The following is a 19,151-nucleotide window of genomic DNA, read 5'->3' on the forward strand; positions in this document are numbered from 1 at the left end:
CTGGAAGGCCAGCAGGGTCAGGGCTATCCAGATCTGGGGGGGCGGGGGAGGCCATTTCACAGGGCACGCAATTCCTTTGGTTGCCTAGGCAAGCACCTCAGAACAGTCAACCAATCCTCTCAAGCAACTGTCTCCCTTATCCTCACTTTGGAAGAATGCTTCAGGCAGAGGCATCTGGAGGGAGAGTCAAAAATGTCAAGGTGGCAGCTGCAACTACATGATCACGGCCGCCATCTTGACTTTTTTTCATGCCCCCCTCCCCCAGCGCCAGGTATTATTCCAGAGGTGTGAGAAAAGAAATGTGGCTGAGAAAAAAGAAAAGTTAACATGGTGCCATACATATTTCCAGGGGAAAAGAACAGTGGAAAACAGCACAGACGTTGCTTTCCCCCAATGGAAATTCACCATTCCTGGAAATACTGCAATGCCAGATTGATGCTTGGAACGGATAGAGCAACCCCCCTTTACCTCTCCATTCAAAAAAGGAGGTGAATGCATTGTCTTCAATAAGGAACACACCAGATTTTACCCTGTTAAGACCCGATGCTCTACTTCCACCTAAACCAAGAATCTAAGAAGCAATAACAGCCACTCTAAAAGCACCAAGGATGATCTGGCCAATGAAATCCTACCTTTTTACAAGCAGTGCAACACACTGGTATGGCCAACATTACAGCCAGCACTATAAACAATCTAGCCTGGTTTCCAATCCCTGGGAATATTCTCTTAAAAGGACACTTCATTCCACTGTTTATATAAATAACCACTTCATAAAATTATTTAATAGCAGATGTTGTAGATGACTGCCTCAGCAATTCCACAGTTCTTCTTTTCCTTGGCAATGTAATCCATATAAAACTGTCCCCCGACCCCAACCACTTTCCCATAGTATCCTGTTAAACTAGGGCAGTGTTTCTCAACCTCAACAACTTTAAGATGTGTGGACTTCAACTCCCAGAATTCTCCAGCCAGCATGGGTGGCTGGAGAATTCTGGGAGTTGAAGTCCACACATCTTAAAGTTGTTGAGGTTGAGAAACACTGAACTAGGGCTTCTATAGCTGGGCTGCAAAATCACAATGTCCACTAGATGGCAGCAGCAACCTAACAACCTAGACACATTTTGCTATGCGTCTCTGGCCATCTAGTGGTCAGCTGGATTTTTGCAGGGCTAAGTACTCTTTCTTCGGTGGAAGTTTTCGCTCTCTGGTGTGAACCGAATTGGTCAAAATAACATGGTAGGAGAGCCATGTTAGTCTATGGTATGCCAACATCAGAAGGAGTCTGGTGGCTCCTTTTCTGATTAACAAATTGTATTAAAATCCAGAAGTTTTGCGAGGTGTCGCATCTGATGAAGTGAGCTGTAGCTCACAAAAGTTATGCCTGCTAATAAAATGTATTAGTCAGAAAAGGTGTAACCAGACTTCTGCTGATCAAAGAAAGCAGAAAGTTTGATGTAATATGGGAAAGTTTAGGGAAGACTGGAAAAAAAAAAAGCACGCAGGGAACTAAAGGAGTTTGTGTCAAATAAAGACAAATGTACGCTCATTCCCAGTTAACTTCTTACTTAACCACACTTCACTTTGGCTGCCCCCTGATACTTTCCTCCAGAAATCAAGACTTCAGCCTGGCATCTTACACTCCCTGGAACTAAACTCAAGGAAGAGTTATATATCCTGATGGTCAATTTGATGTTATATAAATAAGATCAGTGCAGTGGTGCAAATGTTTGCATTAAAGTGTGTAGATCTGAGTATGAATGCAAGTTCTCTCTCCCCACTTACCTATCCCAAATTGAAGCAGAATTATCTTGGATACTTCTGAAAGTATCCAATGGAAATATCCCAAAATATTTCCATTGGATCACTGACTTCTACTGTCGTGGTTTTCTAAGAGTGCATCTACCTCCACCCCCACCCAAGTCCTGTTGTTCTGCCTCATTGTAGTGGTGGTGGGGTTGTTCCTGGAAGGGATGAGTGAAAAATGTCAGGGGTGTATGCCAAAAGTATACATTTGCAGGAGGGTCACCCAATGCATGAAGGTCATCCCAGCTGCCCAGTTAAAGCAAGCAGGCACCTACATTGGACAGCAGTGATGTAGGAAGATGCTGGAGGCAGATGATCAAATGATGATGACAATGGCAAAGACATCCATTCATACTATGCAAGGAAAGACAATGTCTGTCTATACCAACAAAGATCAGAATAGTGCAAGTAATGGTATCCCTTGTGACACTCTATGGAAGTGAAAGTTGGATTTTGAAGGAGCAGGATAGGAAGAGTATTGATACTTTTGAACTCTGGTGTTGGAGAAGACTCCTGAGAATACGGTGGACAGCCAAGAAAACAAACAAATGGATCATCAAACAAATCAACCCAGAGTTCTCATCCAAGGCACAAATGACCAGACTCAAATAATCATATTTTAGACACGTTATGCTAAGACCTAGATCTCTTGAGGTCTATAATGCTGGGAAGGGTAGAAGGAAAGAGAAGAGGACGACCAGCAGCAAGGTGGATGTTCTCAGTTACAGTGGTGATGAGTCCACCATTGGAAGAACTGAAGGACTAGGTTTGGGACAGATCATCATGGAGAAGATATATCTATGTGGTCACTAAGAGTTGACACTGACTTGATGGCATATAATCAATCCAGAATGCCTCTAAGATATGTGTAGGACCAAGAGGCACTGATGGAAATACAGATTATGCTAAGGCACAGAGCTGTGCTTTGCAACAGGCACACCTCCAATTTTTAAATTTTTTTCATTTAAAAATCTTTTTCAAAAAGCTGAATGGGGTGGCAATAATGGGTATGACTCAGTATGTCCATGTGACACTCCTATTTTGCAAGCTGTACTGGTTACCAATAGGCTTCCAGGTGCAATTCAAGGTGCTGGTTATGATCTATAAAGCCCTATATGGCATAGGACCTGGATATCTGAGATATCTTCTGTGGTATCATCCTGACCAGTAAGAGCCAACAGGGTTGGCATGGTCCAGGCCCCTTCAATTAAATGGTGTCATCTATTGGGTCCCAGGAAGTGTGCCTTCTCTGTTGTGGTGACTGCCCTCTGCAGTGAGATCCCCCTTAAATCTATGTGACTCCCTTCTGTTGGTGTTCGGTAAAGCCTTGAAGTTGTTCTCCCAGGCCTTGGGGTAGGGCAGTGTTTCTCAACCTTGGCAACTTTAAGATGCGTGGACTTCAGCTTCCAGAATTCCCCAGCCAGCCATGCTAGCTGGGGAATTCTGGGAGTTGAAGTCCACGCATCTTAAAGTTGCCAAGGTTGAGAAACACTGGGGTAGGGTGGTTGGAACCCCTGCCAGATAAGTTTGGGGGTGTGGATGTTGTTAGCTAGACTCACCACATGCTCTTGTCCTTTATTCCTTTTCCTTTTATAACTTTATTCTACTGACTATTCTATTTTGTTGGGTCTTATTGTACACTGCCCCAAGTCAGTTCGGGGTTGGGTGGTGTCTAAAAGGAATTGAATTAAGACCTGGCTTTTCTCCCACATTTTCAGGGTGGTTGGGTGGGGTCGGGAGGTAATCGAATTGATGAAATGTGTGACTTTGCTGTGATGGGTTTACCTCAGTTGTCATTCTTTGCTTTTTGCTTTTTTTTATGGGTTTACTATTTTTTTGATATGTATTGTATGGCTGTTTCTAGTGTGTTGGCTATCCAGAGCCACTTGATGAGACAGACGGCCATATAAAAGGCAATTAAATAAATTTGTGATGCCACGTCTGCCAACATGCAGTTTTTGGCTCCCTCGGCAACGACCATTGAATCTTCCGCATGTAAAGTAGGGACTCTGTTGGTTATTTCCCCAGTAACGACTTCTAGCTTCTTCTGGAGCCATCCAACCATCGTTGTGCCAAAATAACAGCAATGCAGACAGGCTTTAAATCACTGTGGTGATGGTTGGGTGATGCTATGAAAACATCAGAAGTCTCTCTAGGTCCAAGTCTCTTCCTAGGAGAAAGTAGAAAGGGAAGAATGCTGAACAAATGTTTCTAAACTCACTGGAGACAGAGGCCTTTATTCTTCATGCTCAGAAATATCTTAGCCAGAGATGGACTTCACATCTGTTAAAATCAAAATACCAGCCTCGTGCCTACATTTCTGATTTTGCAATTTTCTGTGGGTGCATCAGGGGTCACCGAGGCAAGATGGAACAGTTGCTTTTTGGCGCTGAAATATGTTGTTCATTCCTCCTCCTCCTGGAAGCTGCGACTGGATGCAAAACTGATGATTCTGTTGCCCGTCTATCTCCTATTTATATTAAGAATCTGATCCCTGGCAAATCTGACCGATTGTGGAATGAAGGCATTGTTTTTTGTTCATTGAAGGAATTGGGAATGGGAGGGCCAACCTGAAATTCTGAAATAAATCATGACATTGTATTTTAACTCATTATTGTTACTGCCTTGAATGAAATGTATTGATCCCTTTGATCCTTTCAAATACCAAATTGGATGAAGTCCAGCAACATGTGCAGGCGGTCAAAAAAGTTAAGAGGTCAAGAAAGTCAAGAGGACAATCGTGACAATGCAATTGAAAGCCCACCTCTTTTTATGTGCATTGACCCACAGGTACAAAGGGATGGGGCTTCAGTTGCACAGTGGAGACCCCTTGACTTTTTTTTAACCCACCCCCAGCCACAGAATGCCTATGGGGACCTCTCCATGTGTGGGATCCAGGTGGTAGCAATGATACAAAGTGAACCAACTTGCATCATACATAAGAGCAGCCTAGAATTTTTATTCTTAGGTTGTTTCCCAACTTAGTAATCATATTTTACAGATAGCAGATTATTAAAATGTTCATAGTTGGCCTTGCCTCAAAATGATGCAAAACCACTGATTTTCATGAACCACACCTCCAACAGTTGGTAGTAGAATTGTTGGAGGCTGATTGTCCATCTGTAGAGAGCAAGGAAAATGACCTTGATGGAGATATGCAGGAACTGTTCGCTAGTTAAAAGGGGCTGAAGCATTTTAAAGTCCAGAACTATGGGATAATACTCAAGTGTTTCTCAACCTTGGCAGCTGGAAGATGTGTGGACTTCAACTCCCAGAATTCCCCAGCCAGCCTGGGAGTTGAAGTCCACACATCTTCAAGTTGCCAAGGTTGAGAAACACTGGAATATTCAGAAGCAACTCAGGCCAACACCTCCCTGATTCACTGGGGTATAAGAAGGAGGGGAGATACAGCACAATCAGGCTTGCAAGATTTGGTTATTATAACCCATCTCAATAAAAGTAGTTTTAGCCTTCCTGGTTGATTTCCTGATCTGATCTGGCTAGTGGGCTGACACTATCTATTTAGACTGAGTAGTTCTTAGGACCTTGTTTATTTCGAAGTCCTCTCTACTGAGAATTAATAGTACTGTCCCAGAAACAGGCAGCACTGTGGGAAACACATACAGGCCCACTTTAAATCAGTGGAAAATGTCACTCCTTTCCTGCCCCTGGACACCAAACCTAGATGTACTTTGACCTCCCTCCTTCGCTGAAGCCCAGCTCTTTCAGAAAACATCTGGAGAACCTGAAGGTTTACAAATGGCTGGCATGCTATCATCAAAGTATTTTTATACACATCTTGAAAAGAACATCTAAAAACCAACTGTGAGTGGAATTTGCACCGCCTTTTCTGTCTTGGTTGAACTTGGAACAATTCAGAATCAGTTTTGGAACCTGAAGAGCGTTTGAGGCATACCCAGTTGTTATTGTTAGAGTTGGGGGAGAAATCCATTTAATTTTCATTTTAACACATCCTGTTTTGCAGTTCCTGAAGATGCAGGCTGAAAAGTAGCTGTATTTCAAAATCGACATTTTTCTATGTTTAACTGTTTCTCCAGTCTAGTGAATATGCACCAAAGGTATAGGAAAGAATGGAGACATTTGAAAATGGGCACATGTTAGGAAAAATTCAGAAAACATGTTGTAAAAATATAATAGGATAAACATGAAGAAAAAAAATGTCTATGAATTTTGATAAGGATATTTAAACATCGGCAAACTGTTGCTCAAATGAAACAAAACAAAGTTAATGCTGGAACACGAGAGAATAAATAAAATAAATGAACCGATTTTCCATCCTTAATTATTACAAGCTGAAATAAAAAAGGGGGGTTTTGTTTTGTCCATCCTGCCTAACCTGATTTTTGGGGGGTGAGGGGGAATCTTGCCATTTGAGCTCTCTTTATACCTTTCCTAGATAGGACTCCTTTGTAGCACATTAAAGGGTCAGCACTTCCAGCAAGCCGGACTACATTTCAGGAGCTGCCCCCCAATTTTACATAAAGCTCCAGATGAGCTGAGAAGAAGAAACTTCAGTTCCCCAAAGTTGACTTTTCCCAGTCTTATTACTTGTAAATCCTGGAGACTGTATCATCTCTTTGCATCTATGAGACTTTTTGACATCTGGGGCCAATGGCAAAGGGTGGGGAAGGATACGGCTCTTCACAGGCTGACCTAGGGCTGTGGTATGGTCAAAGAAGTCACAATGGCAGCCACAACAGTGTGATTGAAGCTCCAACTGTCTTTTATGGGCATCATGTGTGTGACATACAGAAAAAACAGGAAGAGCTTCAGTCACTGCTGAACATGGTCTGTCTCCAGGATGCATATTAAAAAAAGGGGGAGGGGGCTTAGATGATGTGCCACCATCTTGATTTTTTTTGACACCCTTCCTTGTACATGTCTATCTGTCTCTCATTTGGCCTATTGTTAGTTAAATGAGTGTCTATTTAAGAGGCAAAAGGGATCTTCTTCTTCTTCTTCTTCTTCTTCTTCTTCTTCTTCTTCTTCTTCTTCTTCTTCTTCTTCTTCTTCCTCCTTCTCCTTCTCCTCCTCCTCTTCCTCTTTTCCTCTCATGTGATTTCCTCTCTTCATCTGAAATTTAGATAGCAGTGAGGCTTTTCAATCCTCATATATTTCTTAAGAAATCTACCTTTTACTTCAAATACAGGTAGTCCCCAGGTTAAGAAAGCCCAGGTTACAGACAACCCATAGTTAAGAACAGAGCCTATTGTAGTAAAATTTGAATTAAATACACAATGATTCCAGTTAAATACACAATGGTTCAAGTTCATTACACAATACTATTTATACAGTATTATGCAATCATACTGTTCTGGCTTACTTACAAATTCGATTTAAGTGCAGACCTCGGGAACGGAACTTGTTCTTAAACTGGGGACTACCTGTACTTCAAATGAATGTCTGTTACTGCTGATTGCCAGCTGGCCTAAGACCATACTCTGCATCCAAGACAATTATATTACGAGCTATTTTCTCTTTAACAGGACCTTCTGCTACTGAATTACCCAATGTTCTTTCAGCACTCTGAATGTGCTCAGGAGTATACCCTCTAACAAGGCTGCTGCTGCTGCTGAATTCAATCTTCCGACAGTGAAAACTGTAGCTGGAGAAATAACTAGAGATTCCATGACTAATTGGATAACTGGACCTGTGAATTTCATAAGTGGAGGGTAGGCATTGGAGCTGATCTGGAAAATTTGAAAAGTCACAGTCCTGGGTTGGAGGGGCCAGTCATTTGACTCAGCTCCATTCCACACTTGGCAGAAAAACAGATTGGTAGCCCAGGCTGGAAAAGGCATCTCTCTGCTGAGATTTTTGAGACCCCTTGCCAATTAAAGCAGACAGGACTACTTTGAGTTGGAAAGACCAGTTATCTGATGCAATCTTCTCCACCATACAGTATTACAAAGGCACCAGAACAGGGAAGACATACAATTTGAAGAAAAGAAAACCAACACTGTATAAAGGCCAAGGGATATGAGCATTAGATGGGCCTACTATTGAGAACCTTCAAAGAACATTTTGGGAAGTGGATCTGTATCTCCTAGCTCAACTTGACACAAGTGGTCCTCACTGCATTCTTGTTGGTGTGTTGAGAATATGAACCACTGCATCTAGGCCAGTGTTTTTCAACCTTGGCAATTTTAAGATGTGTGGACTTCAACTCCCAGAATTCCCCAGCCAGCATGCTGGCTGGGGAATTCTGGGAGTTGAAGTCCACACATCTTAAAATTGCCAAGGTTGAAAAACACTGCTCTGGGCTATTCAGAATTAGATTAAAGAACCTATTTGGTTGTTTCCTAGGGTCTTTTAAAGCCTCTTGACTTTTAAAGCCTCAATATTCGTTTGAATTCTTTCTTCTAGCTTCCGCTTCTGTCAATTTAATTTTCTCTCGGGTTTTTAGTCAAGTTCAATCAAAAAGTCAGGAAATGAGAGTGTATGAAAAAACTCAGTATTTCTTAACTCCAACGGCAATGTGTTTTCTCCATTTTTTTTTTCTTCACTGAAATCCATGGTCCAGGAAACCCCAAATCTTAAAGTAACTCTTGAGATTCGGTTCCCACTGATTCATTTTACTGCCTCTTTCCTGATCCATCTGATCATTGCAAATGCAGAAGCCTACTTCGGAAGGACTCCTCCCACATGCACACACATATGTATGGCCTGGGGCAATTGCCTGCCCCCCACGGCTTTGTTCTCTTCCCCCAAGAACTTCCTGTTCTAATAAAGAGAAGCCAAATCACTAAAATATCAGCATGTCTGCACACACATCCATTTAAACTCAAATCACGTCCCTCGAGAGAAGAAAGAATGTTCAACTTTTCCCAGCTCATTTCGTCTTGAAGGGGTTCTTTGTCTTTCATTGTGTGATCCTTTGTCCAGAGGTGAGAGATGGGAGTTTTACTGTCATGCTTTGGCCAGACGACCGCACGGAATTCACACGGAACAGAGAAAAGCCTGGGTCTATTTTAATGGTTGACTTATGCATTCCCAAGGCATGGTGATACAACTCCATTCCAATTCTTCCAGAGTAGCCTTCTCGCATCTAGCACCCTCCAGGTGTGTGGAAGTCCAAGCCACGCCATCTTTAGCCAGCGGATCATGGCCCAAAGCAATTGCAAGTGAGGCCCAGCATTCTGCCCCATTGCATGCAGTTCCCTGAGTTCAGGGAGATTTATAACCAGGGAACTCTGTTTGGGGCTTGCAAGCTTAAGTGCCTTTCCTTGAGCCTTCTTTCTCACCAAAGATTTCAGGTCAACTGTTTTGGGTGGTTAAAATAAGCCTTCATGTATTTAGAACAGGGTTTCCCATCTTGGCAATTTGAAGATGTATGGACTTCAACACCCAGAATTCCCCAGCCAGCATGGCTGGCTGGGGAATTCTGGGTGTTGAAGTCCATACATCTTCAAGTTGCCAAGATGGGAAACACTGATTTACAATTAGCAGGACTTTTATTTTTTAAAAAAATATTTCTTAAATAGGTCAAGAATAGCAAGTCAGATGCCCAGTGGACTTAAGCTGATAAAAAGTTTTTCAGTTCCTAATTTGCCCCAAAATATGGTCCTAAGTCCTACCACACACTCAGCAGCTGGGACTTGCAGGCCTTCCCCAAAATAGAGGAAATCAAGGGTGCTTTTCATGGCCATCTTGCTCCCCTGCTTTCATGTGCAAACCCCAGAGTGGACGTGGAGGGCGGGGAGCCAGGATTTCCAATGGAAAAGCCAAGGGTGGGAACCAGACACAGATGCCTGGCATCTGGAAACAAGAGGCACAGGTAGAATATTGCTCTTCTCATGCCCAGAGGCATGAGAATGCCAGGGACACCTGGAAAGCCTGAAGCAGTATATTCTTGGCAGATCTCAGTATGTTCTACCAAGATTAAAACATGACAATGCTGAATCCCAGGAAATGGGTGAAATCAGGACAGACAATTCTGGAGGGACTCTCCATTTCATGATGCCCCTCAATTGAGGAGGAAGTTCAGAAAGCAGCTTCAACCCTGAGCTTGTCTCCTAAGCGAGTTGCCATATTTTGGTCTGAAATCTGCAACAGTGTCAATGTGATTATAGAGCCATTGCCGCTTGTTAAGGATGCATGCCTTGCTGCTCAGGGATTCGTATATCCTCAGATAGAAAAAGGTGGTTCCTCCCTCTTCCAATCATTAGCTGTGAATTGTGGGGCAAAGGGAAATCATTTTGTATTGATTGGGAAGGAAACAAGGGAGTTGGTGGAAGTACAGATGGCTACAGATGATTGCTGCTGTGAGAGGAAAATTATTAGTAGCCTTTAATATATTTTAATGTTGATTTTGATTGCATTTAATAAAAGCCAAGCTAGTTAACATGAGGCCTTTAGGGCAATAACAGGAAATAGGTAAACTTGCTAGACTAAGCAAACTCCTGATGGGAAAGACGTGACAAAGGATAAATGGAACAGGGAAGTGTGGTAATATTAGCACTGGGAACGTTATGATTCAGTTGCAAATCCTGCGAGTCATGATTGTGGTTTGCGGCTTTTGAGGATAAAAGGGATTGCAACTAAGGGGTCGGGGCCACTTGGCCAAGCTATCTTGCCTGATAGCTTGCTCATGCTGGTCCTCACTGCAATGTGAATCTAAGTAAGTACCTTGTATGCTATTGGTTGAATTTTACTTGCTTATTGAACCAACATTTAATAAAGCTTTTAGAACTTTGAAGTGACTTATGTTCTGGTGTGTCTGTCTCCCGTGTTTAATGAGGTTTTTCCCGACACTGCCAAGGGTAATTGCATTGAAAGTAGAGCAGAGATGATTGCCTGGTGAATTTAACCCTTTCTGTCAAAACCTAAGCAGGCTTCTCTCTCTTTGCATTCCTCCCATTAATCCTTCCTCTTACTGATCAAAATCCTGGCTCTTCTTTTTTTGTTATTTCTGTTGGAAGGAGATATGTATTTCAGTGTGTGAGAATGGTTTTGAGTGTGAGGAAGAAATTGATATATGCCAGGGAGGGAACAATTAATGCTATAAATTGAATATTTTAATTTTCTGATAATTAATTTTAATGGGTAATTGTTCATTCAATTGATAGAACTTTACCTTCTCCTGGTCCTGCCCTTGTTTGAGGCATGGCTTCTGGCAGATTGTAGGCATGCAGATATATGAACACACATATACAAGTGTGTCATATGTACACAGTTGTTGGTTGGGTGCGGGAGTCTCCAGAACTGCTTTCAATTGCAGCTAACAACCCCTTGATTGTGTTTTTATTGTTTTATTTTTAGCATGTTTATTTTGAACTCTGATCTGCGACCGTAATAAACTCTATCTATGGAAGGAGATGGGTGTTGCAGGGGATTTATGCTGGGTTTATGGGTCCCCCCCCCCCCGTTTACTCCTCCTTTCATGAAAGTAAAACATGGTGTTTTGCTTGCAGCACAGAAGTGTTCTTTTAAAAAATGCACTTAGAAGATTCTTCAAGTAAATAAATAAATAGAGATGGGTCAGAGAGCCCAGCAACCCACAAGGGAGGTATCTGAAAGCATCTTTGCCCACATGGGCACCAAATTATCTGCCCCTGAGCTGCACCAAAGGGCAATATTTGTGAATCCCCACCCGTGTTGGCTCTCTTTCCTTCTCCCTTAAGCCTCTGTTCTCAGCTAGCAAGAACAACCTGGGCCTGAGAAACCAGCCAGCGTTGTCGGCATCAGGAAGCGCTATTGCTCCTTTGTGGTGACAAAGAGTGCCAGCAAGAAGAGCCAACACGAGGCAGCCAACAGCTTGTACATTTGTCTTGGATTCAGGCCATAAGTCAAGGCAGGTAATAATGGTTACCATCTGGCAAGAACGATGAGGAAGTTGGAATGGAATGAGTGGTTGATTTTGGTCCTTTCTTCTCTTTTACGTGGTTCTGGATGCAAGAGGAAGCTGAGGCCAACGAGAGAGAGTTCCAGACTCCAGGTATCTGCTGCCTTCTTCCTCTAACACTCTGGCCTGCTTTTCTCATTAGCTCCTGGATAAACAGAGCAGGACGGAGAAATGGAGGCATCAAGGATGCCAAACCACAGGCTCTGGGCCAGAGGGGGCTTGTAAAGCTTGATTCCTTCCACAGGGTGGAGGTGGGCAAGGAAGCAAGTTCCTGGGTTTGGGGGTGGGGGAGTCAGTTCTGCTAAATTTCCAGGGAGAAAAATGTGTAGCTGAAACCTGTCCATGCTTACTTTTTCCTCCAAATTTAGCCTAAACGGGTTTTTTGAGGGGAGCAAGTCTCTGTTGGGACTTGTTTCCACGGATGGTATTAAAAGAAACAGCATTAGCAAAAGTTTTACTGAATGAAGAGCCTAAAGTTCAGTCTAGGAGACCAAGGGTAGCTAGGGGTATTGCTCCAAACAAGCAGAGAATTAAGAGACTACCACCTCCTCTCCCATCCAATCCAGTCACATGCCCCCCCTTGATAATATTTGGTTTCACCTTGAGGAAACGAAGAAAAAAAAAATTAAACACGGGTCCACTAATACTGGAGAAAACAGAACCGGATATTTTGCAATAAATAGCTTAGATCGAACATGGCTTCTTGGCTGCAGCAGAACAGGAACATCTTGTGTAGAAAATGCGTATCACCCCATTACTGTAAAAGTCTCCTCTCCTTGTCTCCTGCCCTTCCATTTCTCCATCGTCAAATCCAAACGTGGACCCAAACTTCAGGGTTCCAAATCAGATGGTTCAAAGATGAAAGTTTATTAGCAACCCGCCGTTATTTTGGGTTATTAATTTCTAAACGTGTACAGAGCAGGGTAGGTATATAGCGTGTCATATTTTTCAAAACTTTAGTATACTCTCCCACATCGCCATCCATACTACCTATTATAGGTATGCATTAGTGCAGGGTTCGTCAACCTCAGCAACTTTAAGATGGGTGGACTTCAACTCCCAGAATTCCCCAGCCATCCCCATGCTGGCTGGGGAATTCTGGGAGTTGAAGTCCACCCATCTTAAAGTTGCTGAGGTTGACGAACCCTGCATTAGTGTACTTGTTAATAAAAACACTACAAAAAAGGCAATCTTGGTGTCATTGTGGGATGGACCATATGAAGTTTCCTTTTTTGGTGTGTGTTAGCAGTGTGGGAAAACACCACACAAAAAAGATTCTCGCCATATAGCACATACACTGATTTTTCTCAGCATGAGGGTATCTGTAAAGTACACAAAGAACCTCAAAGAACAGAAAAGTGTTGGAAGCTGTCCAACAATGCATGAGTTCTGAAATTAATTTAGAAATTACCCAAGGGCTGGACATTCGAGTTTAATAACAGGGAAATCTAAGTTTCATTCTTTCGGTTATAACTATTTTGTAATAGTATTTTACCACTGGAGATTCACAGCTGGATCTTCTTCCTTTATTAGTTAAGGGAACAGTCTCCTCGCCATTTATTCATTCAGCCATGAATAAAAGACTAAGAAAGTATCCACTGTAGGAACTTGAGAGATAAATTTAATAAAGTCCAGTTGCTGAGATTTCGGTAATCGGATCCCATCCTCTTTCAATAAATCTTGGCAAAGAAGCTCCATGAGAATCTTGTTTTCTGTGGAGATGGGGTGACCAAGAATGATGGGGTAGCCAAGAAACATCATGGGGAAAGCTGACATTTATCTCAGAAGAAGACAAATGTCTTACGCAGGGGAAAAGTAGTAAAAGTGAATTTTCCTTTGAATTGAATTTGACTTCTAGTAAATTCATGGTTATGATCATATCGTTTTCTTGGCAACTTGGTTGGCTATTGTCTTCTGTGATCTTTCTTCATTTTTCTAGCGTAACATCCAACTCTGGATTTCCCTGGTTAATTCCCATCCAAGATTGAAACAGCTGTTTAGCTTCCAAGACCCCCAGAAATGTCTTAGATGTATTAATAGCTTTGCTCTTCTCCCTGTTTTTTTCACTGGATTGACCACTTTTTAAATTGGCCATTAATTGACCATTTAAAAAAATTCTTTCTGTTTCTGTTTCACCTGGTTGGGGGGGGGAATGAAAAGACCTTTTTTAAAAAAAAGTATGGGTAACAGTACCTTTTGGAATGATGTCAGCACTGTAGGGTCTTAATAAGAAACTTACAAGATTCGCAGAACTAATGGCTAATATTTGAGCTTTAAAAATCCAGATCTTGATCTTATGGAGAAGTATATCTCATCTGAAAGTTGTAATGCTTCCAAAGCAATCTCTGTGAATCAAATTGCTCTGCCTTCAGGGACAAGAGGGAGGGGTCAAAAAAGTCAAGATGGCAACCGCCTCCTTTTAAAGAGGCAGTGCTTCAGTCATGCAGTCATGGCTACCATGATGATTTTTTTAACACTCCCCCTTGCAGACATCTGACTGTCTTCACTCTCAATAATTCTAAACATCAAATTAGATCTCAGATTTTGAACAGACAGTCCTAGATAAATTTGGGAGGGATACACTTCTATATGCAAATTGCAAACATGAGATTTCCACTGAATATTATTATTTTATGTGGGTGTGTGTGTGAGTGTATGTATGTATGTTTATGTGTGTATGTACACATAGATACTCCTTGTTTAGTAACTGCCTCACTTAGCAATCATTCGCAGTTATGACAGTGAAGAAAAGGTAACTTTATGACCAATCCTCGCATTTACAACCTTCACGGGTCTATAAAGCAAAGGAAAGGTGAAGTAAGATTGTAAGCACAGTCAGTTTCATTTAGTGACCACTTCCTTTAATGACTGAATTGCTGGTCCCAACTGTGGTTACTAAACAAGGACTACCTGTAGAAGAATAGGCTTCTGAATTTCTTTCCAAAATCTGCAGTTCTTAATTAACCAAACTTGTTTCAAAAGTCAAATCAATGCACTGGGGATTTTCTGGTTTTGTTTTATTACTAAATTTTACACAATACATGTATAATCCCAGTTTGTTACTGCTTGTAATTCCTTTATAGCAGTCTTTTTCAAACTTGGCCACTTTAAGATGTGTGTCATGTTGGCTGGGGAATTCTGGGAGTTGAAGTCCACACATTTTAAAGTGGCCAAGTTTGAACAAATCTGCTTTACAGCAACCCTCCCTTCCCAATATTGCTTATGCATCTATGTAGATTCTAAGCAGGGGATAGCACCTCCCTGATAACATCTATGCTGTGACGCTGGGCAGAGTCAGGCCAGTTAATACTTGGATGGGAGACCACCAGAGAGTTCCAGAGCTGTAAGCTAGACCAAGAAGTCAAAACATATCCCCAAAGAAGGTGGCGACAAACTACTTCCATCTTCTTGTCAAGAAAAGTGCATGGTTGTGTCCATGCAGCTGTCAGTAGTTGAGCTTCACTCCTTTCATTTACCTTTTTATGTGTTCAGATAAACGCTATAAAAAAGCAAGAGGTACACGTGCATTTCTATAGGACCTTATCTTAAAAAAATCTTGATACAGTCACAGACCTGTATCTGGTTTTCATCAAGATTCCTTGCAGATCCTTTGAGACAGATCACTGCTTCTTGGTAGGGTTTTTGAGCTGGGCCACGCCACAATCCACTGAATTTGCCTACCTTTCTAGCAGAGGATAATCCTAGTTCACTGACCCTAAGTATTATCTTACCTGCTGTTCTGAGAGAAGGGTCCTTTGGAAATAAGTTCTCTATGTTCTCCTCCTCCCCAAGACCGTGGTTTGTAATGTACGGACTGGGAGACAAGAGGCGTATCAGGGAGCCACCTTCCCCAGTCAGAGAGAGACAAGCGGGTGAGTTTTCCTCCCTGGGCAGAGGCACATAGTCAGAAATTAAAACTCATTTGCCAAGGCAGAGAGGAAGCAGCACATTTAAGATTGCATAGTGTGTCACTGCAGCTTGTGTGGGTGACAACGGGATTGACAGGAGGATTGTTAAACTGCAAAGGCAACGCATGCCCTGCGTGGGTTAAATCTCTTTATCCAGGCCTGTCTACTGAGCAGTGATGCGAAGGAAAGGAAAGAAACGTGCCAATAGGAGAAAAAAGAGCTAGCCGTGCATACTTCAATTCTGGAATCAGGTTGTAGCGAAAATGTAATTCAGGAAGAATGGTGAGCAGAGCAGGAAAGAGACTTGATAAAGGAATGCTGCGTGAGAAACCATTCTCCTTAGAAAAAGAAAGAGTACAATAGAAGTAGGGTCATCAGGGATGGTGGGTGGGACTGTGCAGTTGAAACCCCACCCTTTTTTACAGTATGCATAAAAGGAGCATAGCTTTGATTGCACAGGAGTGGGAGCCATACTGACTTTTTTGACCTCCCTATGGATGCGGGTGGTATAGTAGTAGTTTAAAAGTCTGTGGTCACAGCAGATGTGGGACCTGGAAGGGAGAATGATCATGTTGGATTATGGAGATGGGCAGAATGTACTTTACGGTGCGGTACATTTTAAGATGTGTTCGGAAGGTAATAGGAAAAAACCCGCTACGGCGAGTTTCACCCACTCGGATACCAATCCTGAGGAACTGCAGAGTGTGTCCGGATCACAAAGATTAACAAATTTTTCTCCACGCCGCTCACTGTTGGACTGGAGAAGTGCCCACCCTTCTTCGGCGGCTCGGACGGCGCTGTGTAGAAAACATGGTCCGTAATCCAGACGGGTAAGCCACCACTTGAGAAGGGCCCCGGAGTTGTTCATTGCCTCTCATCTCACGGCGGATCTCGGTCAGCGTCTGGGATGGGGATTCGAGCAGGCGTTGAAAGAAGCTCTTTGTCCCCACTGGCTTTTCATGACAGGTAAAAGTCACAGCCGTGCCCTGATCAGACTTCATCTCACGCGAAAAGCCATCTGAGGTGCCAGCAAAGCAGCGCCCAATTGCAATCTCCTTGGCAAGGTGTGGATTCTGGTCAGTCACGGTGTAGATGCCATAGTTGTGGCCCAGTGGATCCACTGGCGCCAACATGGTGAAGGCCAAAGTGTCATTATTTTCTACTACAGGTGGGTGACGATTTAGATACTCCCTCAAGTAGCTGTTGACAGCAGTATGGCGGCAGCTCCCTTGCGGGATGATAGATACTACAGTCCTGTCCACCATTCCTTGGTCAAACAACATCCCACTGCATTTGAATTCAACGCAGGCTGCTGAGCTGTTGTATATGTTAAGGTCCCGGATGCTACGGGAATCCCTTATGCCATACAGTTGTCCCCGAGTCCTTGGATGACTGCCACCCACATTTCGTGACCTCACCATGTATTCTTGAGGCCCATTAATCTTCACTTTGATATAGCAGGCCCGGAATTCTTGAGGGTTAGGCCACCAGGAGAGGTAGTCTCCTGTCCAGCTGGTCAGGTCACTCTCTTTAAAAGGCACAACGTTATATTCATACTTGTCCTCCTCCCCTCGGTAAAATCGGAAATGGTTGGCTGTGACAGGTGCCTGATCACAGTCCTTCAGGTTCCGATAGGCATAAATGGGCCCATTGGTCTCATCAATATTGTTCTGGTTGGGTTTGGCGAGGTTGATCTTGAAGGCTGTCTTCCTTAGCGCAGGGTCCTCATGGTCGGTTCGCTGGTAGCCAAGCTTATTGAGGTAAGGCTGAGAAACGCCCACAGCACGAGGGTTGAGCGTTGGGCTCGAAGGCACAGCCTCCAACTCCTCTCCTCCTATGGTTGCTGTGACATAAGCTGTGTAGGCATCGGCCCTCTGGCTGTCACAGAAAGCAGGTAAGCATGCACCATTGGGACCCGTCACCACACTATCAAATCGACCCCAGGCCTGAGGGTTAGAAGGATAACCAGGTCTGGGCTCAAGATTGACAAGAGTAACAACAACTCCTTCCAGCTGCTCACTAGGATTGAACTTTTCATTGATGTATGTCCGGATTTTCACAAAGCAGCGGCGGTTTTCTGCAACATCCAGATTAAATAGGCGCCTTTCCCGGACTTCCAAGTTGCCAATCAAAAAGGCTCTCTCTTCACGTTTCTTGCGTTTCTTGTTGGCCAACTTGAGGGATGCTTCTTCCTCCCACAGGCCTGTTATAGGATTGAGGGACCAGAGTTTCATTTTCTCTGCATGTTCAAGAGTTTTGATGAGGTCTGCATCCATCTTTACCTCCACACGCCCGATTTCTAAGCTCTGGTGTGTCTCTTCTTCCCAAAAATCCATTGAAAACATGCCATATGTTCTGAGAGGAAAGAGATCGCCTTCTGCATTGATGAAATTCAGGTCACTGGAGGCAGTGCTCACAGTACCAATGTCACGTGGGTCTACAAAAGTAATGCTTGCCTTGACGGTCCCATTGTAGACTTGTCCATCAGGTTTGAAGAAAGATCCAGGTGGGATAATTATCTCTCCAATAGGGTCTTCTCCAGGTACTTCTCCCAGTGGAATGATATTAGTCTCCGTTGATGCCAAGTCAATGGGCTTCTTCTTCCTCATCAATTTGACATCCTGGTAGACAGCCCCACCACGTTGGTCAAATGGGAAAACCTTGACAGCATCTACAAATTTCTGCATCCGATCCACAAACCTGACCACAAGTCTCTTTGTGTTGGGTGGCATCTCTATAGTGAACGTGCCTTTATAACCAGTGAAGCCAATTTTCTCTGCACCTAGATAGATCTCACCAAAGCGGAGGGGTTCACCATCATCAGCTGCTGATGCTTTGCCCTGGACCAGGACTTTGGGCCTAGTACAGGTGGTACAACCACACTCTGCAACCACTTTAATGGGAAGGATGTAACCAATGCAATGGACCTCTCGCACTTCCATGCGTACTGTTCCACAACAGTGCTGCGTAGCATCTTGGCACTGCAGGCCATCTTCAGAGTTTCCAGCACACCGGGTACTGGGGCAATGGCCAACATTGTAAAAGTAGGAACCTGTTGCCTCTTGGAAACAATCATCAGGGAGTTTTATGAGGTATTCTTCTGGTTGGGCTGTACATGCTGGAACATCTGGACCTGAAACAAGAAAAAGAGAGGATAAGATTAGGAGTCCTGTTAGGACCCAGGTGTATTAGAATCATGACATTTAGCAGAGGATATGAATAACAGGCAAAAGTGGATTGCTGAGATACCACAAGAGGCAGGTAGCAAAGTATCCATCTTGGCAGCAGAGAGGCTTCCCAGTCCATCCTTCATTCCTGAGAAGGTAACGCTACATACAAATGGCCTCCAGCACTGAGAAAGAATTCAGTCTGAAAACTTATGGGAGTCCTGTAAAATTCAGAATGTCAGGCTCTTTCTCATCTGCCTAAAGCTGGAAGCGATTGTTTTCTAAGAATGATTCTCACTGAGTTCTCTTTAACAAGATTTATTGAGATGAAAAGAATGGGGTTACAAGAATTCTAAAAACTAGACTATTTCCCATTTAGAACCAATATATCTCCTTGTATATTGTACA

The 19,151-nt window shown here is 43.2% G+C and overlaps 1 protein-coding gene and 1 non-coding gene across 2 annotated transcripts in view; both read right to left on the minus strand.

Moving 5' to 3' along the window:
- Nucleotides 1-394: 394 nt before the first annotated feature.
- On the minus strand, nucleotides 395-583 carry LOC112541693 (U2 spliceosomal RNA). Its single transcript, XR_003085667.1, has one exon. It is a non-coding gene; the product is annotated as a U2 spliceosomal RNA (small nuclear RNA).
- Nucleotides 584-12,820: 12,237 nt separating this feature from the next.
- LOC103051287 (cartilage intermediate layer protein 2) overlaps nucleotides 12,821-19,151 on the minus strand; it is a 33,250-nt gene continuing 26,919 nt past the window's right edge. The window contains exon 9 of the mRNA XM_088149532.1: nucleotides 12,821-18,709. Coding sequence (XP_088005658.1) covers nucleotides 16,323-18,709 — 2,387 coding nt within the window. The 3' untranslated portion in view covers nucleotides 12,821-16,322. The remainder of the gene's footprint in view (nucleotides 18,710-19,151) is intronic.

This window comes from Python bivittatus, unplaced genomic scaffold, assembly GCF_059951505.1.
Source record: "Python bivittatus isolate LINGU-HERP-01145 unplaced genomic scaffold, Pbiv_v1 ctg000580_np1212, whole genome shotgun sequence".
NCBI classification, from domain to species: Eukaryota; Metazoa; Chordata; class Lepidosauria; order Squamata; family Pythonidae; genus Python; species Python bivittatus.